Below are 24714 nucleotides of genomic sequence, written 5' to 3' on the forward strand. Positions count from 1 at the left end.
AATTGGCTTTAGAGGGCATAATAATGCACAAAACTCTTATGCAGCGGCGACTACTTAAGGTGGCATTGAACTTTCTGTGCATGTTTGGTGGTAGTCATGGCATGGCAATGATGCGGGTTGTGCATACACAGGCAACCATGTCTTGAAGTTCCTGTGGTCGTGGTTTAAGGAACATTAACTCTTTGGATGGAAATGTGCCTAACACCTTTGTCATGAAGATCTGTTCCTTTGACATACCGGTCAAGATTTTGTAAAGACAGATTTTGACTGCATTGTCATGAAGCCTTTCATTTCTCTCTCTCTCCGGGATGCAGTCTATTCGACTGGCATGGTTTGATGAACGCCTATTAGTTACCTAACAGCTTTCCAACAGTTCGATTATGCTTCAGAAACAGAATCATTGGAAAAAGAAACGCTGTTAAAATCTGCAAATGAGAAAACATCTTCCATAAATGTGTCCAAACTGAGTTTCATTGAAGAAACAAATTATTCATTGACTGAAAATGATCCTGCATGGGTAACTCGAAAAGGGTTTATAATCCTGAGGTAAATTGGTTAAAGGAGCAGTTTGCAGGATACACCATTAATATGGTGTAGTGGTTACGATCAAGGGAGACAACTCTCTCTGTACTTCTGCTTCAGCAAATTTCAAAGAAACTTGATTGCATTGTACTTGGTACACTAGCTGTCTATTTCACCAAACTCTTATTAATTAGGATTAATCCTAGGTTTAAGAACGAGTTAAGTTCCATAGCCATAGACTTTAAGATGGATTGAACCATCCTACATGTAAGTTAGGACTAGCTACTCGTCATAACTCGAGATGGGATTAATCCTAGCCTAGCAGTTCATGTAATCCACTGCAGTGCTTTTTTTCTGTGGCACAGATAGTTGTACAATATCGACATGTGTTTTTCGTACCGACAGGAATCCTATGAGCGAGCTAGGTCTCTATTGAAGACTCATTCTAAGGAGCATCGGCAACTTGCAGAGGCCTTACTGAGATATGAGACATTAAATGCTGATGAGATCGGAGAGATCATCCAGGGCAGACAGGTCAGGATATGAACCTTGACCCATGACCCCTATTAACCCTTAAAACCCTCCTCAGCACCAGCCTGACACCTGGGACCAATTTCATAAAGCTTTTAATGCTGCTCAGCCAAATTCTTTGCTAGGAAACAAATGAGTGGGGCATGAATTAAAGCAACGTGAACTCAAATGGAATTTGGTCGGTAGTCAATTTCTGGTAAGCAGAATTTGTCTTGTGCTTAGCAAGTTTGAATGCTTACAGGCTTTATGATATTAGGCCCTGGAGATAAGCTCATCTTCAAGATGATATTAAGACCTGAACTGTAATCTCTGACCCCATCACCTTGCGAATGTCTTCACGCCGGAGTTGTCAACAAACTCAAGATGGATTTGAAGGTTCTGGATATATGTGTGAATGGTACTGCATGTAAAGATGTATATTGTGTGCTATTTTTACTTGTATTTTCTGATTTTAGTTTGCACGCTTTATTTTATCTTTTAAATTCTAAGGGGAACATACTTTTACTTTGTCAGAGGAAAAAACAAAACTGTATTGATTAGAAACAATAAGGTATTAGGAAATAATTCAGAATATTATCAGATGATTTGTCTCCCAAGGTGAAATCCTTCTCAGTCAATGTTTTGTTCATGTAAATCTGTATTTATAACCGAGGAAAGAGCAATGTATAAACTTTAGATTGGAAAGAGTCTGAAAAACTTAACAAGTAACGTGACCTCAATCCTGAGTACATTATGTTCGATAATCAGACTTGATCATGGCTTTTTCTTAGATAAAAGTGTTGGCTATAATTATATTAAAAATAGTTAATGGCATGACATTTTGACCCTAGCAGATTCTTGAAGGCTAAAATTATACATGTATTAGGAAGTAAACATGATATTCTTCTGTTTTAATACTACCCAAAACTATTTTTTAAAACCATTAATGTATTTTTGGTTCAATATTAATATCTTAATGTTGATTCTGCCTCACTCCAAAGGGATAAGTGTACCCGTATCCTTATTATTTTTCATCTTCCCCAGAAACGAAAACCATCACATTTTTCTCAAAAGACTGGTCCAGGAATCCACTTCCATTTAACTTACCAAAGTAAAGTCTGCCAAAGAAATGTCATTATTATTCTTTCTTACAAATGTAATCCCAAAAGCAATGACCACACTAAAAGTAATGGATCATATCTGGGTCAATTTCATCAAGCCTGTAAGCACAAAAAGTTGCTAAGCATAGAACAATTTTGCTCAGCAGAACAAGGTTACCAGTCACTGCTCCATCAAGTTAGAATGTGACTGGTGCCCAACTCATTATTTTGCTCAGAAAAGGAAACTGCTCAGCAGTATTTTCGGTCTAACAGCTGTCTGGAATTGGGTTCTGGGCTCAATCACAAGAGCTGCTTAAAACAGGAAATTGTGTTTAATTATTCTCTGCTAAGCCAAAATTCAAAGGAAACCTTTTACAGATACTTGTAGTACATGTGGAATGGCTGGTAACTTTACAATGCAGAATGCTATTCCACATGTGAAAAAAAAGTGGTAACCATATTCTGGTAAGCAAAGTTGTTCTGTGCTTAGCTACTTTTTGTGCTAACACAGCTCTGTGACAATCTGCCCCGCACATCACTTGTGACTAACAGTTTATTAAAAATCATGTGCTATTTATGGGCAAGTTTGGGTTTATTACTGGAGTCAGTTGATCTAAAATGAATGTTTCAATTACAGGCAAAAAATTTGTTTTTTTTATATATAAATAGTCTGTCAATATTTAGAAATTTAAATGTTGGGGTTGGATAATTGTAAAGGTCTTTACCAGCATGATTGAATTAGTAATATACATCAGTAGCTTAAAGGCAGTGGATACTATTGGTAATTACTCAAAATAATTAGCAGCATTAAACCTTTCTTGATTATGAGTAATGGGGAGAGGTTGATAGTATTAAACATTGTGAGAAATGGCTCCCTCTGAAGTGATGTAGTTTTCGAGAAAGAAGTAATTTTCCACGAATTTGATTTCGAGACCTCAAATTTAGAATTTGAGGTCTCGAAATCAAGCATCTGAAAGCACACAAATTTGTGTGACAAGGGTGTTTTTTCTTTCATTATTATCTCGCAACTTCGATGACCACTTGAGCTCAAATTTTGACAGGGTTGTTATTTTATGCTTATGTTGAGATACACCAAGTGAGAAGACTAGTCTTTGACAATTACCAATAGTGTCCAGTGTCTTTAAAGAGTAATTGCCTCAAATGTTGTACATGTATTGTGAATTCAATATTGCTACAAATAATCTGAAATTAATATGATCCAGTCCTAAGAATAGAAAGAACCATTGCTGAGATCTTTGGATTGATTGGGGAGGAGCTTCCTGTAGTCTAGATTAAAAAAAATAGGACAAAATGGGAGTGTTGCGTTTCAATATCATAACAAATGGAGACATTCCCAATTTGATGTAATGTCAACAACACACCATACATTCATCTGAAATTGTCACATTTTACAACTTTATTGGCAGGATTTGATAAAAAACATTTTTTCAAATGAACAAACTGGCTCAACAATCTTTGTTTGAAAAACCTAGCAAAGAAGTTTTTACAATCAATAATATTGTACTGGTAAGTTTGTTTTTCTGATAAGCGGGGCGACTACATACTTTGTGTTCAGAATTAGCACCCATTATACAGCAGATTTTTCAAAGTATTTGCTGTAAAAGAAACACTTTGACTATCTTCACCATGTATTTTATTTCATTTTCAGGGATTTTATTTTGTGTAAATAAAACTAATGCAAGAGCAAGTTGTTCTGCTTCAAATGACTAGTAATTGTTTACAAGTCTGCTCTTATGTAGCGTTTGTTGTTCAATTATAAGAGAAGAAACACAGCTGGGAAAAAAATGAAATCTAATACATCTGAGTTTCTTACTCCTTTAAGAGAGTATTTCAATTGATTTATATCTAGAAATCAATAACTATTTCTTTTAAATCTCACTGTTGTAACCATTCTTAAAGAAAATATAAATTAGCATTATGGCTGAGCTGTTTAAAGGCCCTTTCATACTTCATGCAAAATGGAAGCGAATTATGAGAAGCAAAAATTCAGACACGTGCCATTTTCTAATTGTGAAGCAAATAAAATTGCTTTGCCTTTGCAGTTTGGGTGAAGTACGAACTAATGCAACAGACAAGTTCCGATGGTTAAGTCATATGGGTGTGGGTTCATATCTTAGCCTCGACACTTGCCTTTTTTCAGTGACAAGGGGCACAAGTATTGGAATACTGTCATTGGCTTGGACCTATAATAACATTCTCAAAATTTAGAATGTTTAAAACCTTAAATCACACTGAATTTGTCTGCACTTTTGGTGCCATTTCACTATTCAAAAATACTTGCTTACTTTTGGCTTGAAGTTATAGGGACATTCTTTCAGTACTGTTTCTTTATTCTTTTATCAATATTAAACCACAAGGCAAACTGTGTACATTTATAAATGATTTGGGGCTCAACAAAACAAAATTGACTCGAGCTGGATTTGAGGCAATGGAGTAACGTGACCGCGCTCAACTAACTGAGCTATCTTCCCCCATGTTGGCGGTCTCTCAAAATTGTTGATTTGGGGTGCCAGTCAGAAGCCATACAATTATAGATTGCATAGTTGTATACTGAGCAACTGAATGTATCATGTATTTCTTGTTGAACATGTTGAACAATGTGCAGCATGGTAGAAGGGTTTAGTAAATCTTAATTAATAATTTGACCAAAAACCCCCATCAATGAACGATGCCTTTGGTAACTTTTTCTTGCCGTCTATAAAAGAGTCTTCTTCTGACGTCATTAATTGTTATTTGTAATTTTGGAACTGGATGCTTCCTTGAGGCTTGAGATTCAGTTAGTGTGCCGTCAACACCATTCATTGCAGAGGCATTCTGGTGATGAGAGTCAACAGGTTGAACTGCTATTAATCCTGGCCTAGAATACAAAGCAGTCTCTGATTCAGAGTCTTCATGAATGTTGTTGTTTGTATGTTTATTTGAAGGAGTGTTGTTAGGTGTTCTCTGTTCACTCTCAGAGGTCACTGTACTATGGGACTTTAGACTTGCATCAAGCGCTGTCAGTGTTTGTGTTTGCACAGTCCTGCCATTGGTATGCTGTACTGGAAGATGAGAGAGCCCCTGTAAATTAGACCCGTTCCCAGTGATTGTGACAGTGGAGCTGTTTTCTGTTGAATCGGTTGAAGGTTGTAAATTAGACTCGTTCCCAGTGATTGTGACAGTGGAGCTGTTTTCTGTTGAATCGGTTGAAGGTTGTAAATTAGACTCGTTCCCAGTGAGTGTGACAGTGGAGACGTTTTCTGTTGAACTGGTTGAAGGTTTCTTTTCCCGAGACAAACCCCGCAAGATATTCCCAACTCCATTGTTGATGAAAAGAGAGCGTTTCCCACTGCGTCTGGCTTTGACGGAGGTCAGTAGGGCTCCGATTCCCCATGGCTGGATGACCTCTGACCTAGACTCAGGTCCTTGGAATCCTGGGAGGTCCATTATTTGCAATGCATGATGTGAGTGTTTGTGAATGTCTTGTAGTAGGCTTTGCGAGACGTTCTTGCACATGTTGAGTTCTGGTTCGAAGGGATTCTGCATGTGAAGAGGAAAGCTTGGATCTTGCTTGGGGCTGGACGTACCGCTACGCACCGAGACGGAATTACCCTCAAAATCAAACGATGTGCAGAATTTGAAGAACTCATGTAGTAACTCGGCTGCAAAAATGGTAAAAAGAAACACTTCTTTCAATATCATAGAAACTAAAAATACTTGCAAATAGAAGAAACTGTGTTTAGGAAATGGCAGGACACTTTTAATTATCTTCCTGAGTTTGTCTTCTTTCTCTACTCTACTTTACCTTGAACCTCCAACCTTTTCAAGTATTGTTTAAAAAAAAGTTTTACAAAAGCCAAATCATCGGCTCAGGTTGGTAAATGCAACTCCTAATAGTATTGATCAAAATGGTGTTACAGAAAAAGTGTAAATAAGTTTGGTAAAAGAAATCAAAATTCACAAATAAATTTGTTCTTTGAAAAAGAATGTTTCTTTTTTTGGAGACCACTATTGATCAATAAACTCCATTTACCAGTTGCTCCAAAATATGCAAAAGCAATTTTATGAAATCCACACAAATTGCTGACGATATTTATCACAAACTTATTGGATTTATTTAGGAACTGTTAGATGAAAGCCTAAAGATTAAAATATATTGAGAAATCTAAAAATCAACAATTCCAACAAAATTTTCTTTAAAAAGAGGTGTATTTAGGGTTGTGACATTGTCTTGATTTCCAGGTGACAGCCGTCGATTTCACCAAACTCTTCCTAACTTAGGATTAATCTTAGGACTTAGGACGGGTTCAGTTCCGTATCCAAATACGTAGGACGAATTGAACCCATCATAAGTTAGGACGGGAAGTTAGGATTAATCCTAGCCTTCCGTGAAATCGGCTGCAGGTCACACATCCATTTCTTAGAATATAAATCCTTACTTTGACATACATAAACAACCGTTGGCAATTAGTGATATTAGTAAATTACAGAGTTTTAAATGTTACCTGAAGTTTGTGTGTTCTCTGAAGGCACAACGGTTGTGAGATCACTAGGAATAGTGCAATCCATTCCATCAATCATACAGCGATCGGAATCAACTAGTAATGAAATCAAAGATACTTAAAATAATAAAAAAACATACAACATACCAGGAATGCATTCTTAGATAAAAACAACATTGATGAGACGGGGCATAGTCCATTATGAAGAAAAATGTCATTTCTTGTTGCGTCAGTGCAAAAATGATGTAGCTTCTCTTGAAAAGTACTTACATTAAAGGGATGCTGCAGTGAATTCAAATAAAACTGTTAATTTTGCTGTCATTTATTTGTGATATATGTATTGAACAACAATAAAATGTGTTTTGTTTATTCCCGACATATCTGACTTGCGTAATTAGCGAATAACTCATGCCCCCCCCTTTTGTGGATTGTTACCGCCCCCCTACCATCGACGTCACGTCGGGAATTCAAACATACTGTCAGCAAAAAGAGTCTGGTCCCTAACTACACGTGCCTAAGTACCAGGCCACACAGTGCACACGTCTCTATATGCACACAGCCAGGGGGCCCGATGGCTCGGGTTACCGACATGACGTCACATTTATGCAAATGAAGGCTCCCTTTTAGGGGCGGGGTGGGTTCCCCAAATCTCTTGAAAACCATTTTTAAAATATTTGCGCATTTAATAAAAAAATTAAAAAAAATGTTTCAGGTTTAAAAAGTCATGTTTAGTCGTTTAAATGAATATAAAAAACACTGCAGCCACCCTTTAAGAGCAAGTTTAAGAATGCGGAAAACTTGCCTCTGAACACATGCATGTTGTTAGAATGTAAGAATGCGTGCTTCACGCGTGTCTAAATAGTCACACAATTCGGTCACAAGCGGCAATTTTTACAAGTTTGTCACAACAGTTAAAAATGAGATCGTTGTAAGCCTCTAAAACAACACTTTTTTTGCGTGTCGGGCCGAACAGATAAGAGCAATGGACTCAAGCTCTGGTGTTTCTGGTTCTGTTTCTGGTTTGATTGGCTGCTATGTAAAAGGATTTCATCTCATACTTTAAAAATGAAGCTCCACAATTTCTTGCAGGAAAATACTGAAAGTTGAAGCGCCTTCACTGAGTGACGGATATGAGTGCTATAAGAAGCCATTATTATTATAAATCTGGCAGGGATATATTTCTTTCAATGTAAATCCCCAAATAAGAAACAGATGAATGATTGAAAGTGAAATGTCAAATTCTTACCGGCTAGAGACTGAAGGTAGTCAAATGAAGGAACAATAGGCTTGGGTCTGGACTGCAGGAAATACACCACTAGAAGCGTCAAGGGAAAGTTAGTGATCCAGTAACCTGGATTGGAGCTTGTGATGCTTTGGTAACGAGCCCAATGACGAATCATGAACACAAGAGGGCGCACTCTGGGATCCAGATGACCATAGATGTAAAGGAGTTCACTGCTTTTCAGAGCAATTCTGCATATTTAAGAAGTTCCATTAAAATAGATGTGGGCAGTACAAATAGCTTGAAAATACTGTATAAAAAGTTTGATTAATGGTTGAAAAGGACAGAAAAGCAAGAAATTATGGTATCTGAAACTTAAGACTGACAACTCTGACAGAATTTGAATGTAATCTTTATTATCATTAAATGTTGCTTACAATTTGTAAATATTGGTTCAACAATTAGGTTTGACTTATAAAGTGTGAGTGCATAACGGAGGTTAGCCAAAATTAAAATGGCACTGCTCCAGACCGGTTTAATGAAGAGAATTTTCCTTCATCCTTGATTACAAATTGTATGATTTTCATTTTTCTTTAAAGGCAGTGGACACTATTGGTAATTAATCAAAACAATTATTAGCATAAAACCTTAATTGGTAACGAGTAATGGGGAGAGGTTGATAGTTTAAAACGTTGTGAGAAACCGCTCCCTCTGAAGTGCCATAGTTTTTGAGAAAGAAGTAATTTTCCATGAATTTGATTTCGAGACCTCAGATTTAGAACTTGAAATCACGAAATCAACCATCTAAATGTACACAACTTTGTGTGACAAGGGTGTTTTTTTCTTTCATTATTATCTCGCAAGTTTGATGACCGATTGAGCTCAAATTTCCACGGGTTTATTTGATGCTTATGTTGAGATACACCAACTGTAAAGGCTAGTCTTTGACAATTACCAAGTGTCCACTGTCTTTAAAGACATTCATTCATTCTCACCTATTGTCTCCAGTCAAGTCACATGACAGCCCCGTTGCATGATGACGAAACTTCACCAGAGGGCACTTTGCTTGTAGTATCCTAGCAACAGACATACAATGAGGTACTTGTTTCTCTAGGTAGGATGCCAGTGTGGACAGGGTTGCCTGGGTTGCAACTCGCTCAGAATCAGCCGATTGTTGATCATATTTTAATTTGTATTCGCCGGCTCGCTAGACATGTTTAGGAAGGGAGGAGGATAAGAGAAGATATCTTGATGAAACTTGAGGGCATGGACAGTGCAAATAGAATGAAATAATTATAAACAGGACTTAGGTAAATGGCCTTTAAAGATGCTATGTCAGATTTTTGACCCCAAACATTAAAAAATAGATTATTTGAGTGAATGGTATTTTAAGGGGGAGTACCACCCGCTCTAACGAACAAATCGTTTAACTTTTACTTTTAATGGTCAGGAACCATGACGAAAATTTAAAACGCTTCTTATAAAACACATAAAAAGTGGTCACGTGATATATTGTCTGGATCCCGACAAAAACTAATTTTGAGCACTTTATTTCACTGCTACTATTAGATGGCAGATTTTTTCGAGCAATGGCTCAAATGAAAGCTTGTAACTTTCTCTACCCCCATCAAAATACCTATTGAATTTTAAATAAAAATGTTTGGGTCAAATCGGCCAAAAATCTGACATTGCATCTTTAACCAGAGGATGCAAAGCAAAAGGAAAAGATGTAGTCGAAGTGTTAACTTCGTATATCTGAATTGGCAGGTACGGTTATGGCTAAATACTGACTCCACTGAGTTCTTAATTAGCGCTTTAAATATCTCATCCCAACTTTTCACCAAGCAATTATGGTTAAGTTTCTTGCTCAAGGGCACAGGTGTAATGACCAGGGTTCAAACCCACACCCTGCTGCTGACAGCACCAGAGCTTGGATACGGTGACTTAGACTACTCGGCCACGACACGATAATACCTTTGATCTATTTCCCACTCACCATCCTAACTGGGATAATTCCTTGAGCTGTTTTCCTGTCCAGAAACATGTCCACATCACAGCTGCGTCTGCCGAAGCCATTGACTGAAGAACCAAACAAGTGCAGGGAGCAGTCTGGAAGGATCTTATGAAACGCCTCCTCAATCAAGGAACAAACTAAGAAACGAAGACGAGTCTCAGAGTCACTCAGCTCTTGCTCTTTGGTAAGGATATCTAGCTGATCTGAAACCTGAACAACAAAGATAAGAATAAGAACAGAAAGTTGATAAACAGGTTGGAATGTTTGTCATTTTCAACTTTTTAAATAACAATACTAACACTAGGTTCTTGTATAGTGCTTTATTACACCCTTGGGGCATATCAGCGCTCAGCATTTTGTCATGCAAGGTATGTGGAGCCAACAGGCCTGGAATTAAATCTTTACAAGCTCAAGGCCACTTTCATTTTGCAAAGGGCACTTCCATTGGAAATCTTTAAAGACTATGGAATTGTTTTGAAGGGGCACCAAGTCCTAGACCAGGGCAGCAAAGGCAATGGCACCTGTGTGTTTCTACGCCTGGACCAATTCCTCTATAGCACTATGTAGCGGTTCACAAGGTGCTGTGGCGCACTATGCAGCCAATCAAACCAGGAACACCGGGTAGAGCGCCTTCTCTTTTCGATAAGTGAACTGGGTTCTTTTACATGCGTTACACAATACACGTGACGAACGACTTTATGTCCCATCCAAAGATCAGAAACACCACAGCTTGAGTCAGGTGTTTGAATTCGTCGGCCAAGTTGACTTTATCCAAACTACACTTACTATAATTTATAAAGGTAGCACTATAAATGTTAACAGACAGCCCCACTGAATAAGACTGATATCATTTATCTTGAGTTATGGCTCGGAACTGCTTTTGTTTCAGCCATAATACACACAATAGGCATTTTTATTGCGCCCCTTGACCTTGACCTAGTATACTTCACCTTGAAGACATTCTGTCAACCTTATTGAGTCACTTACCGACTTGCCCTCAGCCAGTTTTTCTTGGAGTTCTGCGATGCTGCAGTCTTTATTAAGCTGTTGGTTCTTCCCGGCTGTGTTACTACTCTGCCCTGACCCCGAGAAACTCAGGAATCGAGACTGGACTTGAGTATTATGATTAGAGGCATAGGCTCTGTCTATGATAAGATTAACTGCATCAGTTGTCTTGAATTCTACCAGTGCATATCGCCCCTGTGGATGAAAGTAACAATAAGGAAACTGGTTTATAAACTCACTTTAAAACATCATGTAGAACACTTATTTTATCACACAAAGTTGTGTCATTCAAATTCATCTCAAGGTCATACTTAAAGCCATTGGACACTTTCGGAACAGAAACAAAATTAAAAGTTCACAGATTTACAAATAATTTACAGGGTTTACAGAAGGTAATGGTGAAAGACTTCTCTTGAAATATTATTCCATGAAATGCTTTACTTTTTGAGAAAACACTAAAACAATATAAATTCTCGATATCTAGAATTACGGATTTATTTTAAACACATGTCATGACACGGCGAAACGTGCGGAAACAAGGGCGGGTTTTTCCGTTATTTTCTACCGACTCCGATGACCGATTGAGCCTAAATTTACACAGGTTTGTTATTTTATATATAACTTGTGATACACGAAGTGTGGGCCTTGGACAATACTGTTTACCGAAAGTGTCCAATGGCTTCAAAGCTACTAAAAAAAAAACACAAGAGCATTGAAAAGAATTTCTTTTGTACCCTTGTGTAATAAGCACTGTATATTCAGTTCTTTTAAAATTCTGTGAAAAAAATCACTACAGTAGGTTAAAACCCACGACCTTTGCATTGCTAGAGCAGACGTCTTCCCACTAGAACACCGAAGAGTAAAGAAACAAATAATATTCTCTGTTTTCAATGCAAAATTTAACATCCATTAAATCGTTGCGGGACCCACTGCTAAGAATTAGAACTGACTCTAACCATCGGCAAATGTTGTTGGTTCGAATTCCACCCAAGTGATTTGCCTGTGGATTTTTTCCAAGAACTCAGGAAGGTACAAAGTATACGTGCTTTTAAATAACATCGATGTTAGGCTTAAAAACAAAATAGCGCACATTTGTTAAAGGCAGTGGACACTATTGGTAATTATCAAAGACTAGCCTTCACAGCCGGTGTATCTCAACATATGCATAAAATAACAAACCTGTGGAAATTTGAGCCCAATCGGTCAACGAGCTTGCGAGATAATAATGAAAGAAAAAAAAACACCCTTGCCACATGACGTTGTGTGCGTTTAGATGGTTGATTTCGAGACATCAAGTTCTTAATCCGAGGTCTAGAAATCAAATTCGTGGAAAATTACTTCTTTCTCAAAAACTATGGCTATAGGGATCCATTTCTCACAATGTTTTATACTATCAACCTCTCCCCATTACTCGTTACCAAGAAAGGTTTTTTGCTAATAATTATTTTGAGTAATTACCATAGTGTCCACTGCCTTTAAGAAAATCGAAATACTGATATTCTGCGCCACACAATCTAACAAACTGAAGGCAGCAAAGGTGGCTAATACTTCCACACCCAAAGGATTTACCCCAAACCTTTCCTGTCACGAGTGTTGATAACTTGCCAGAACTTACATGCAACTGTTGGTGATATGTGAATGAGTGTACAACTTTGCCATGACTGTTACAATACTGCAGTAAACTCTCCTCTGATGTCTTTCCTGATAACCTTGCTAAGATACTTCTAGATGCCTGGTCCTTGCGCCCAGCTATGTTTCGCCAAAATGGACTTTTTGAGAAACCTTCATCTGTGAAAAAAAAAATTTGAAGTTTTAAGAAGTAATTAAAAATACTAAATAGTAAACTTGCGGGTACATCCCTTAAGACGTACTTAAGCTCAACCACCACCAGCAGTCTAGCATTCTCCTGAAGATGAGTCAACACTCCCTCAAAAGACATATTTATACATGGTTGTACCCGCAAGTTTTTCTATTTAGTATTCATACATGTAAATACCCCAGACAGTTTCGTTCCTATTGGTGGAGAGCGCCTCATATGGGGGGTGTTTAAACGGTTGATAATGACCAGCTGGAGTTATTAATAACCGGTTGTTTTCGGATATTGACAGCCAATGAAAAAAAACTTCTCAAAATGATGTCATTGTGGGCCAGTTTCGTTATTCCTATTGGTGGAGAGCGCGCGTCATATGGGGGGTGTTTAAACGGTTGATAATGACCAGCTGGAGTTGTCAATAACCGGTTGTTTTCGGATATTGACAGCCAATGAAAAAAAACTTCTCAAAATGATGTCATTGTGGGCCTTACTTCATTTTAGATAGATGGTTGAGCGCAGATGCACTGTATGACTTGACTATTCTAGTAAGTTGTCGTTAGTCATTAGTGATCTTACCTAGCACCATCACAGTGGAACATGAAGCAGCAGTAAGAAGCGCGGGGTGAAACAGCGTGCCGCAGCGCCGCGAGGCATTGTAAATTGTTATTTGCCTTCACCAATCACAGACGCCTTGAGACAATCCATAACCAGCCATCGTAAAACTTTCCGTATCCTTCCATCACTTTTTCACTTACATGTATTTACACAAAAAGTAAATAAGATATTTTTATTGGAAATATTATAATCCAATATAATTATATAGAATTATAGGGCCTAAATGTTAATTAAAGAAAAGCTATTTTATTTCATAAACGAGTGAAAAAGTGGTGGAAGGATACGTACTCATGACAATGTATTGTTCCCTTTTTTGTCTATTTAAAATGAATGGGCGGTGTTGGTGGTGCACATGTGTTGATGTTACTGTTCGTGTTGACAGTGTTATTGACGGTAATTAGTAACCCCCCCCCCCCCAATTTTGTCGACCATTGGCGTGTGCTGACTGGTCTGTCGTGTCATGGAGTTAAGACTGAAGTGCAATTTGCTTGGCATGCGACATGTGTGTGTAGCGTATAGCGCACAATCTGAGTCTCAGTAAACATCATCATATAGATTTAAAACACACGGATTTATTTCAATAAATCAATACTCTACCTGTTTTTTGGCAGTAGCACCTTCCATTGTTGTATGGCAGGAACTTTTGAGAGTTTGAGCGAATAAAACTGTGTGATTTCTCAAGAGAGATTGCACGCCAGGGCGCTGCCATCTTGCCATTCTAGACTGGTACCAAAATAAGCTATGTGTTACAATAACGTGGTGGGCAGTCAGGATCAAGATATGTGAATGGCATCTGCCAATAGAGGGCAGTATACACCGGTACAGCATCATCCTCTCTCTGGTGGTAGCATAAAATAAACACAGCAGTCAGCACGGGGACAGTGTAGAAGACAATCGTTCACAACAAAAGTGCCGTGTGGTGGATGGTGAGAAAGTTGTCTGCTGGTAAATTTGTCTTTATGTTGCAAACTCCAGTCATACACACATTGTAGATATGACTGCATTTTAAAATTAAGATATGTTAAACGAAGAAAGGCAAGTTACTAAAAAACACCAGAATTATTAAATTAAACACCCCAACAAAGTCAAACTCAAAGTTGTGTAATATTAACCGAGCAGTAAAAGTAACTCGGTAATTACTTCTTGAAACTATAAAAGTATAATAAGAATCTCACGGGGTACTCTATTATTAGGGTAGACCCAGTAACTGGAGCGCTGGACTCCTTTTTTCGAAATTTTGACATTATCGGTCGGACTAGGGTCAGACTAGCTACATATAGGCTAGTATAAGTATGTAGTTCGACCGATAATGTCAAAATTTCGAAAAAAGGAGTACAGCGCCCCAGTTACTCAACTGGGTCTATTATTAGGGTTTTGTGCCCCTATCGTCAATAGCAGAACTAACCCTTACTCAGTCATATAGTTCTAGGAGTAAGCTACGTACTTGATCAATAATCACTATAAATTAATTTTAAATGTTTTAATATGTTTAATTTTAGTAGTTTGAGTTGATACCTAGTTCTTAAATTCTCCATGGCAATTTTGGGCCTGATCTGCACCACTCCACCAACAATCAAGCACTCTTGGCTTAACGTCCTAACAAGCCTGCCGAGTTATCAAAATAATTAAAATGTCCTAGAACTTAAAAAGTGGTGGTCTGATGCAGAAAGTTTTCCAACGCCAGAATAGGGATTATTTACACCTTGAAAACTGTCGGACAGAAGTAGCGAAATAGCACAGAACACTGACTGGGTAAATTTGAAAAAAAATGGGGTCGAACAGTGTCACGATTTGAACCAAAATGACCTACGTATCTAGCCCTATGTTGTAGGTCTCCTTATTTTCTCTGTTCTGGGTGCCATTCAGACTGCCAGACTGCTGTGTAGCCAGGGATCAAACCCAAGTTTTTGACACATCATGGGAAGCGGCAGCCAGGGGATTACAATAAGGAGATGTGACAAGTAAACAACCACAAGGAAAACTGCCGGGGTGAATTTTGACTCCCATAAATGGCCGAACATGTTAGTCGACGAGGTAAAAAGAAAACCACGCAATTTCGAGGCATATTTGTGTAGATCATTGTATTCTACTTTTACAACATCTTTCTACCCATATGCATTTTATAACAAACGGTTCAGAACGCTTCAAAGACCAACTCAACTGATCCAACAAAAGTGGTTTAAAATATTTTGTAAAGAATTCCGTGCAACCCTGCAAGTAGCTCTTCTGTCTTACAAGTCCAATGCGCAAAGCAATTAGTAATTTTTTTTGTAATTTTCGTACTAGTCAGTGTTATTTCAGAGTGAATGAAATATAATAATTTTTTGTTAATAAATGTTTACCGTAGGCTGATGTTTTACTTTTCTTAATCAATTCCTTTTTTGGATGTTGTGTTGCAGGAGACCATAGGCCAAGTTGCCCCTCTATAGAAATATACAATTTGTGATTGAAGGGGTTTTCAAATGCCATGTTTTCCTAGAGTTTGACAGTAATTCAGATGAAGTTATTTTCTGGAGGATTGGTACAAGATTTGGGATATATAACTAATGAGTTATTGAATTGAAGCTCATTTAGATTCACAGGTGTGATTGCCTTTAGCCCCTTTCACAGGAGAGCAATTAAAGGCAGTGGACACTATTGGTAATTATTCAAAATAATTTTTAGCATAAAAACTTACTATGTAGCGAGTAATGAGGAGCTATTGAACGTATAAAACATTGTGAGAAACGGCTGCCTCTGAAGTAACGCAGTTTTTGAGAAAGAAGTAATTTTCCGCTAATGTGATTTTGAGACCTCGGATTTAGAATTTGAGGTCTCTAAATCAAGCATCTGAAAGCACACAACTTCGTGTGACAAGGGTGTTTTTATTTCATTCATATCTCGCAGTTTCAACGAACAATTGAGCTAAATTTTTCACAGGTTTGTTATTTTGTGCACAAGTTGAGATACACCAAGTGGGAAGATTTTTTTTTGACAATTACCAATAGTGCCCAGTGTCTTTAACAAGCACTTGAGGGTCCCTTGCTAAATTGTAGCATGGTTGTGAAATCTTTACAAAATGTACCCTGTGTGAAAGGACAACAATTTTGTCTACTGTTCAAGATCTCTTGCAAAAATCTTGAAAAAGATTGCTGCATTTTACAACCATGCTAAAATTCAGCAAGGGACCCCAGTTAAATTGCTGTAGTGTGAATAGCACCTATAACAAAATATAGCATTGTGGTATGAAACTGAAGGCATGCAGTGGTAATTAACAGTAAGCTATAAAGTATGTAAATAAACACTCATTTGACTACTTGATAATGGGAAGATAATAATTCTGTACAAAGCTCCCTATTATTAAATGCAACAGGTGTTAGGTCTACAGATTAGGGAAATTGGATCTATTGGCAAAGCTGTGTCACTACTGGTGTGGAAACACTGCTGATCTAATTGGTTACCTAGAAACTGAAAGGAAATGCTGACAAATATTCATGAACATGGCTTAAAGCCATTGGACACTTTCGGTAAACAGTAATGTCCAAGGCCCACACTTCGTGTATCACAACTTATATATAAAATAACAAGCCTGTGAAAATTTAGGCTCAATCGGTCATCGGAGTCAGAAGAAAATAACGAGAAAACCCACCCTTGTTTCTGCACGTTTCGCCGTATCATGACATGTGTTTAAAATAAATCCGTAATTCTCGCTATCGAGAATTGATATTGTTTTAATGTTTTCTCGAAAAGTAAAGTATTTCATGGAATAATATTTCAAGAGAAGTCTTTCACCATTACCTTCTGTAAACCCTGTAAGTTATTTGTAAATCTGTGAACTTTTATTTTTTGTTCTGTTCCGAAAGTGTATAATGGCTTTAAAGGGAGGATATACCTTGGGTAATTACCCCAAATATTCATGGCTATAAAAACTTACTTGGAAGGTAAGAAGCACTGCAGCTGTTGATGCAGTTATTTTGAGAAACAAATCACTTGATGGGGTTTTAGAGAGAGATGGAGAAGGGGATTAAAAATTATTCAAATCTGAGAAGTATTTCTGCATGAAACGTTTCTCAGATTTTGTATTTCATTTTTTTACGGATTATTTGTCCTGCGTGGCGATGCTCATCATCATCATCATCCGTCGTCCTTAGACGGAATAGCAGAAGCAGCTTTGATGAAGTGGTGCCAGGTTGCTTTGTCCCTCATGAGTTGTTGAGTCTCGTTTTGATTGAGATTTGTGTCTCGGGTGATGGTGTCAGAGTAGCTCATTTTCCTCCTGCCGCGATTTGGATGTCCGCCAGGAGGATTCCAGAAGACCAGATGTGATATAGGTTGATCCACTGTTCGCAAACAGTGGCCAGCAAACTGGAGACGTCTCTGCATTATGGTCTCGGAAAGTGGTGGTAGATTGCCATAAACCTCCTTGTTTGTAGTATGGTCCCGCCAGTGGATGTTGAGAACTCTACGCAGCAGTTGAGTGTAGCAACCGTTGATGCGATCATTCATTTTTTGTGTTGTTGTCCATGTTTCGGCTCCATATAGCAAGATGCTTTCAACACAGGCCCTGAAGAACTTGATTTTGATAGCTCTGTCAAGATCAGATTTCCAGATCTTATCTAATTGGTTACATGCTGACCATGCTTGCGCTTTCCTGCATTTGAAATCTTGGAATGAGTCAGGTAGTGACGAACCGAGGTATTTGAAATCTGAAACAGTTTTAATTTTCGTACCATCAAGAGTCTGTATACTGGATGTTGGAGGAATATTCACGAGGAGAGTCTTCGTTTTTCCTGTGTTTAGATGCTGCTCCAGATTTTTGGAAAGTATTTCAAATAACTGCCTTTTGAATCAAACAATTTCACTTACATTTGATTATCAACAGTTTCAACAGGGAGGTATTCCTAGCCCCCATGGTTTCAACAACCAGAGTTACACTTTGCCTTTAATAGGGTGAGCATTTCACTTTTATTTGAGAACATTAGTTGTAAAGTTTTCTTTAAAAGTGCACAGATTTGCAATATATTCCATTAAAGTCCACCCAAAAGTTGTATTTTGAATGGGGGGGGGGCCTACCTGTCATGATGTCAAGTTTATTTATTAATAAATTTTCCGTATTATTAATAATAATGGGAGTAAAAATCAGTCATGACAATATACAGTTTTATAAGATAGAAACATGTCATTAATAGCTAATCCCTTAAAAAAAAAGCACACTCATGGGAGTCTCAAAAGAACAAGGTCATGGTGAACTGAATGGTGATCAATTGACGTGTTGTGGCCAAGCCGTCTAGTTCACTGGACCCATGGAGGAAGATTTCTTCTTCCATGCTGGACCCAAGCACTGGTGTTCTCAGCAACAGAGTGTGGGTTTGATACCTGGTCATGACACTTGTGCCCTGAGCATGCAATTAACCATAATTGCATTGTTAAAAATTCGTAAGGTATTGATGCACTCTGCTCTACCACTCAGGCTCCTAGTCACATGATAAGGTGATACAAATGCCTAATAAATCCTTACAGACTGTGAGGGGGTAACCCTGTTTCAGCCCCATGAGAAGGCCCACAGCATGCCCCTGTTCCTGTTAATTTGGGTCATAGAGCCTAAATCAGTTAAGTGTAGCCCTCGCCTTGAAATGGACCTCTGGCCTTGTGATGTTAGGAGACCTCTCATAAAAACTAGCTAAAACGAAATTTCATCTTCAGTGCCCCTCACTATTTCGGTATCATGACTGCTTTTTGGATAATCATGACATTTGTATGCATTATTTATTTGTATGTTTGTTTGTTTGTTTGTTTGTTTATTTGTTTGTTTGTTTGAATGATCTTCCCATCAAGGGAACTCGGCAACAAAGGGATATAAACACCAAGCTGGCAACAGCCAATCTCTCTCAAACAAACATTGGTTTAACGTCTATGATTATGCATTACACAAATCAAGAAATTGTAATTCAGTAACTAGACAGTAAGATTTATTCTTGTCATTGTGAAATCAGTGGTTAGCTTGGTAGGATTTGAACCCACAACCTTGTGATTGCAAGTCCAGCAGTCTAACCACTCGACCACAAACACACAGCCGGTTTGACAATTACGTTAAAGGACACCTATTGTACTTTCTGTTGTTCCTGTATTGAAGAAATCCTAATTGGTTTTGTACACAAGTGAGGATGTCCCTATTGAAAAATGTCCTCAGTGGGTAGACCATACTAATAACCCATTTAAAAACCTATAGAGAAACTTCCCTTCTACTCTATGCTCAACTAACTGCTTTTTAATGGCTGAGACACCTGCACATGCCCAGACAGTGTGTATCGTGATAACCATAATTATGTACAGTAGGCCTATACTTGCCTATTGTGCTTATTGATCAGTTATTGTATAATTATTTACCCTCTGTGTATTTTGAATTATTTGTATTGTCTAGATAGTCTGATGCACATGTCATGCGTAGGTGTAGCTTTCGGTATAAAATCACGAGTGCATTATAATAATTGCCATTTTCATTGCTGGACTTCTGTACTTAACATTCAAAGACAATAATTTTCTGGTTGATCCAGTGTGAAGTTGAACTTGGTAAGTCTCCAACAAGGTTTTTTTTTTATCAGAAAAAAAACCGAATTGAGAAATGGGTATTGCAGCTGTTTAAAATATTGTGCTATGTAGGTATGAAATGTACATGTGCTATACGCTTTGTGAGAAGTGTGATTTTACTCTGTTATTTTTCACACATTTGAGCACCACATGTAATTTGAACCGTTTTAAAAGAGTGAACTTGATGGTGCTTTTGTTGAAAAGTTAAACATAATTCGGCTTATTAATTTAATACTTTAACACTATTATAAAATCTCTTTTATGAGTACAAAATACTAGTCTGAAAAGAACTAGTAGTAGTTTGTTTTACATTTCAAACAGTACACATTGCTCTGTTTGACTCTGTCAGTTTTATATTACATTATAATCACAAATTTATCAGGTAAATGATATGTGGCAAGCTGTTGTTTTGAAGCATGAGCATAATGTTCCATCCCAATTGTAGAATTGTCCCGAAAGTGAAGTAGTGATCAGTCTCAATTTGAGTGTTGTGACAGCTCAACTATGTTTAGGATATTGGGGTTATTATAACACGTATATATCCTGTTAATGAAGCCAAGGATGCCTCATAATAGTGAACTTAATCACTATATGCTCGCAATCCTGAAGAAATAGTTAAACAAGTACGTGCTTGCTACGGGTGTGAACCAGAATCAAGTTAACCCCTACTTTTCCCGAGTAAAGTATTCTGGTTTGTTTTAAGACGCAAAGGACAAATTTATGGTAAAGCATCTTGCTCAAGGAAGCAAATATAGGCTTGAACCCTTGACACTGCTTATTAATTAGAAACACCGCAGCTTGCTCTTTAACCACTCGGCCACATCACACCACAATTGCCTGATTTAAGTAATCGGTCTCCTAAAGTAATTTTTTAAGGTAATAAATAAACAAAGTTTTTTAGAAATTGATAAGAATTGTTTAGCCAATAATTTGGACATTGTAGACAGTTTGGCTTCAGGCAACCTCAAGCATTTAAATGTTTCTATGAGTGGATCACCCACAAATCATGGAATTTGATAACAAATCATGCATGCCTTATGTTCTTTTATTTAACCCATAGTTTTACTTGCAACAATGTACTAAATGCACTGGGCTCTATCAGTAATTACTCAAAATAGTTGTTGGCATAAAACCTTACTTGGTTACAAGAAATGGAGAGCTGTTGATTGTATAAAACATTGTGAGAAACAGCTCCCTCTGAAGTAACGTAGTTTTTGAGAACGAAGTAATTTCTCCCTAAAACATTTGAATCTCGAATTCAAGGCATCTGAAAGCACACAGCTTGTGTGACAAGGGTGTTTCTTCCATTATTCTCTTGCAACTTCGACGACCAATTGAGTTCAAATTTTCACAGTATTTGTTATTTTATGGATATGTTGAGATACACAAAGTGAGAAGACAATTACCATAGGTGTCCAGTGCCTTTACAGATGACCAACTATACTCTAAATATGGCATAGTAGTTGAATGCGATTAATGACAAATTCTTGTTCTTTGAAATCTGCAGTGACCTTTGTGCCTTATGGGGAGGAAGTTGAATTCATTCTGATGCTTTGTTAAGCCTTAGGAGCCATGGCAACAGACAGGAATGAGGCATTATGGGACAGCTCGGCAGCTTTCAAACAGTGGGATAGACTTGATGTAGAATCGTCAAACGCATTGTTGAGTCACGATGAGGAAGATGACTATGGTGAATGGATGCGTAAGTTACTTGTCATAAGCTGCGTTCCCATTTTTTCCCCTGCCATGCTGAAATTTATCACGACTGCATCTGTGTAATTCTACCTTGCATTTCTACATAAACCTTTTCGGCAACGTTTGCATAGTTTTACAGAGTGGCTGCGGTAGGTTTACAGTGCAGAGCTTTTCCTATTGTACTTTTATTATTAGTAAAGGAACACGTTGCCTTGGTTCGGTCGAGTTGGTCTTTGAAAAGCGTTTGTATTCATTTGTTATAGAATGCATATGATTAGAAAGATATTTTAAAAGTAGAATATAATGATCCACACAACAAGTATCACTCGAAATTGCGTGATTTTCCTTTTACCTCGTCGACAAACACGGTCGACCATTTATGGGAGTTAAATTTTTGACTCCCATAAATGGCCGACCGTGTTAGTTCGCAAAGTAAAAGGAAAACCACGCAACTTTGAGGCAAATGTGTGTGAATCATTGTATTCTACTTTTTATACATCTTCTAAGACCAACTCGACCAATCCAAGGCAACGTGTTCCTTTAAGTTACTGTGGCTGTGCGGCAGTCTTCCACGACCTCTTTCGGCTTGTTAGTTTCTACATCATGGTCGCTGTCAGTTGACAGGGAGGGCAATTTAACCTGTGTCCCTGTTGGATTAAATTCGTTCATTCTACAGAAAAGTCGTGGGTACTTTAACCAAACAAAGTCCAATGGGAACAAGGCCCTAAGGTCAACCCTTAAAGATGCTATGTCAGATTTTTGGCCCCTAACATTATAAAATAGATTTTTTTGAGTGAATGGTATTTCAAAGAGTATCACCCGCTCTAACGAAAAAAATGTAACTTTTACTTTTAATGGTCAGGAACCATGAAAAAAATTTAAAACGTTTCTTATAAAACACAAGAATGTGTCACGTGATCCCGACAAAAACTAATTTTGAGCACTTAATTTCACTGCTACTAATAATTGGCAGACTTTTTCGAGCAATGGCTCAAATGAAAGCTTGTAACTTTCTCGACCCCCATCAAAATACCTAGATTGAATTTTAAATCAAAATTTCTGGGTCAAATCGACCAAAAATCTGACATAGCATCTTTAAGAGGACTGTACACCTCTGGTTATAACTTTAAAAAAAAATCAACACCATAAAAACAGACTTGGGTAGAAGCACTGCAGCTTTTGATAATGTATAACATTTTGAGAAACTTCTCCTCAAATAAATATGGTTTTAGAGAAAGAATTCAAAAATACTTTCTTGAGAAACGTTTCTCAGATTGTGTATTCTGTTTGTTTTGTTTTGTTTTGTTTGTTTTTTATTTCCAAATATCACAATAAATAATCTTAAAACATACAAGAAAAAAACCCAAAGGGTGATAATAAGAGGAGGGCACCAGACTATTCCTCCTGAGTGGACCTTCATATTTTTATTTCTACCTCCTACTTTGCCTAAAGGGTTGGATGACGCTATATTGCTCTTACATGTAGGTGACATTTTCCAACCAGTTGTTGTTTTACAGATACTGTGCACAGAACTGTTATCTGATTTGTATTCACCGCTGTGTACTGAGTAACAACCACCATATTGCAGACCGTGGCTTTTGATCATGGTTAATATTTCATTCAAAAGCCCCTTTCACACAAGAGCAATTTAGCAAGGGTCTCTTGCTAAATTCATAGAGTAAGGACAGACTCTTACTCTATGCTAAATTGTAGCAAGATTGTAACATTTTACAAAATGTACCTCAGTGGAAAGGACAATAAATTTTGGAGTGTCCAGGGTCCCTGGTAAAAACTTGACCAACATTGCTACATTGTGTCGGAGGTCTGGACCTGTTTGGGAGATAGACGCATCAACGCCTGCACAGTTCAATAACGTCAAGATTCCGCTGGTACTAACAATATTTTTCAGGTATACCAATTGCGCGTTTGGTTACCAGTGGTGTGTGCTCTCTCGTGTCGCACAAGGGTTGTCAGTTTTTTAATTCATTGTGGGAAAGCTTGCAAATTCAGTCTCGCACGGTGATAACAAAAAAACAATCCATGCTCGTAAACTTTGTAGCAAGGGACCCTGGCTACATTTTTGCCGTGGGAAAAGGGCTTAAAGTACAACTTGGTTAATTTGGTCAGAACATAGAGTGTATACCTTTATAAAAAGTTGTTTGAATGATGTCTTAAAACAGAAGTAGTGTTTCTAAACATAATTAAAATCATATTGAGTTGAAATGTCTCATTAGAGCGCCACCTATCGGCAGGAGTAGGAAGGCATGCACAATTATATGGGCGCAATCATCATCACAGCATTGTTAGTTAAACTGTGACGAGAGGGAGTAGTCTGCACAATTTGTTCACTTGGTATAGGATTCTACATATATTTAAGATTGTCTCTTCAAAAAATTGTGCAATTTGGCGACAATTCCATACAGGTACATATATCGGTGAAGTTCATGATACATGTTTTTTGCGATCCCCAGGCTTTACCAATGGCCTTGAAAGAGCTTGTAAACAACTCGTTTTTGAATCGTCCTTTGTGGCCAAATGATTACATGTTTGCAAGTTGTTCACTTGGTTGATTAATATTAAGGCATTACTAACTCAAGTTCCTTGATCGGTTTCAATAAATATTAAAATTTTGTGCAGGTACACCCTACCTCCGAAGTTTGTAATTACACGCTGATCTCACAGGAATCGCCGAGCGCAATCTCTAGTATGTGATTTAATGCACACGCACACCTTCGCTCAACAGTCAAATTACACAAAAGTGATGGCGCCCTCTGTTGCCCAGTCACGTTAAGGAATGAGACAATCAACTCAATATGTAATACTTACATGTATGGCAGTGGACACTATTGGTAATTGTCAAAGACTAGCCTTCACAGTTGGTGTATCTAAACATAAGCGTAAAATAACAAACCTGCGAACTTGCGAGATAATAATGAAAGAAAAAACACCCTTGTCACACGAAGTTGTGTGTGTTTAGATGGTTGATTTCGAGACCTCAAGTTCTAAACCTGAGGTCTCAAAATCAAATTCGTGGAAAATTACTTCTTTCCCAGAAACTATGGCGCTTCAGAGGGTGCCGTTTCTCACTATGTTTTATACCATCAACCTCTCCCCATTGTGTCACCAAGAAAGGTTTAATACTAATAATT

At 37.7% G+C, this 24714-nt stretch overlaps 3 protein-coding genes across 3 annotated transcripts in view; 2 read left to right on the forward strand and 1 right to left on the reverse strand.

Moving 5' to 3' along the window:
- Window positions 1-4763, forward strand: part of LOC139937088 (ATP-dependent zinc metalloprotease YME1L1-like) — a 22629-nt gene extending 17866 nt beyond the window's left edge. Inside the window, exon 17 of the mRNA XM_071932082.1 lies at window positions 928-4763. Coding sequence (XP_071788183.1) covers window positions 928-1068 — 141 coding nt within the window. The 3' untranslated portion in view covers window positions 1069-4763. The remainder of the gene's footprint in view (window positions 1-927) is intronic.
- LOC139937086 (poly(A) RNA polymerase, mitochondrial-like) lies at window positions 3527-14012 on the reverse strand. The gene is made up of 8 exons (XM_071932081.1): window positions 13901-14012; window positions 12491-12663; window positions 10858-11070; window positions 9853-10080; window positions 8852-9063; window positions 7881-8107; window positions 6638-6730; window positions 3527-5794 (listed from the first exon to the last, which is right to left on the reverse strand). The coding sequence occupies exons 1-8, from the start codon at window positions 14010-14012 to the stop codon at window positions 4812-4814; spliced, it is 2241 nt and encodes a 746-aa protein (XP_071788182.1). The 3' UTR covers window positions 3527-4811.
- A 124-nt stretch (window positions 14013-14136) lies between these two features.
- LOC139937463 (endothelin-converting enzyme homolog) overlaps window positions 14137-24714 on the forward strand; it is a 46288-nt gene continuing 35710 nt past the window's right edge. The window contains exons 1-2 of the mRNA XM_071932611.1: window positions 14137-14248; window positions 21378-21572. Of these exons, the coding sequence (XP_071788712.1) occupies window positions 21443-21572 (130 nt within the window). The 5' untranslated portion in view covers window positions 14137-14248; window positions 21378-21442. The remainder of the gene's footprint in view (window positions 14249-21377; window positions 21573-24714) is intronic.

This window comes from Asterias amurensis, chromosome 5, assembly GCF_032118995.1.
Source record: "Asterias amurensis chromosome 5, ASM3211899v1".
Classification (NCBI taxonomy): domain Eukaryota; kingdom Metazoa; phylum Echinodermata; class Asteroidea; order Forcipulatida; family Asteriidae; genus Asterias; species Asterias amurensis.

What these genes read in the sequence shown, in the direction of transcription:
- LOC139937086 (XM_071932081.1), bottom strand. Translation starts at nt 14,012, where the DNA reads ATGGCAGCGCCCTGGCGTGCAATCTCTCTTGAGAAATCACACAGTTTT. An exon ending in GTGCTACTGCCAAAAAACAG is followed by an intron (nt 12,664 to 13,900) that starts GTAGAGTATTGA and finishes TTTTTTTCACAG; the next exon opens with ATGAAGGTTTCTCAAAAAGT. An exon ending in GAATTATCCCAGTTAGGATG is followed by an intron (nt 9,064 to 9,852) that starts GTGAGTGGGAAA and finishes AAACATGTCTAG; the next exon opens with CGAGCCGGCGAATACAAATT.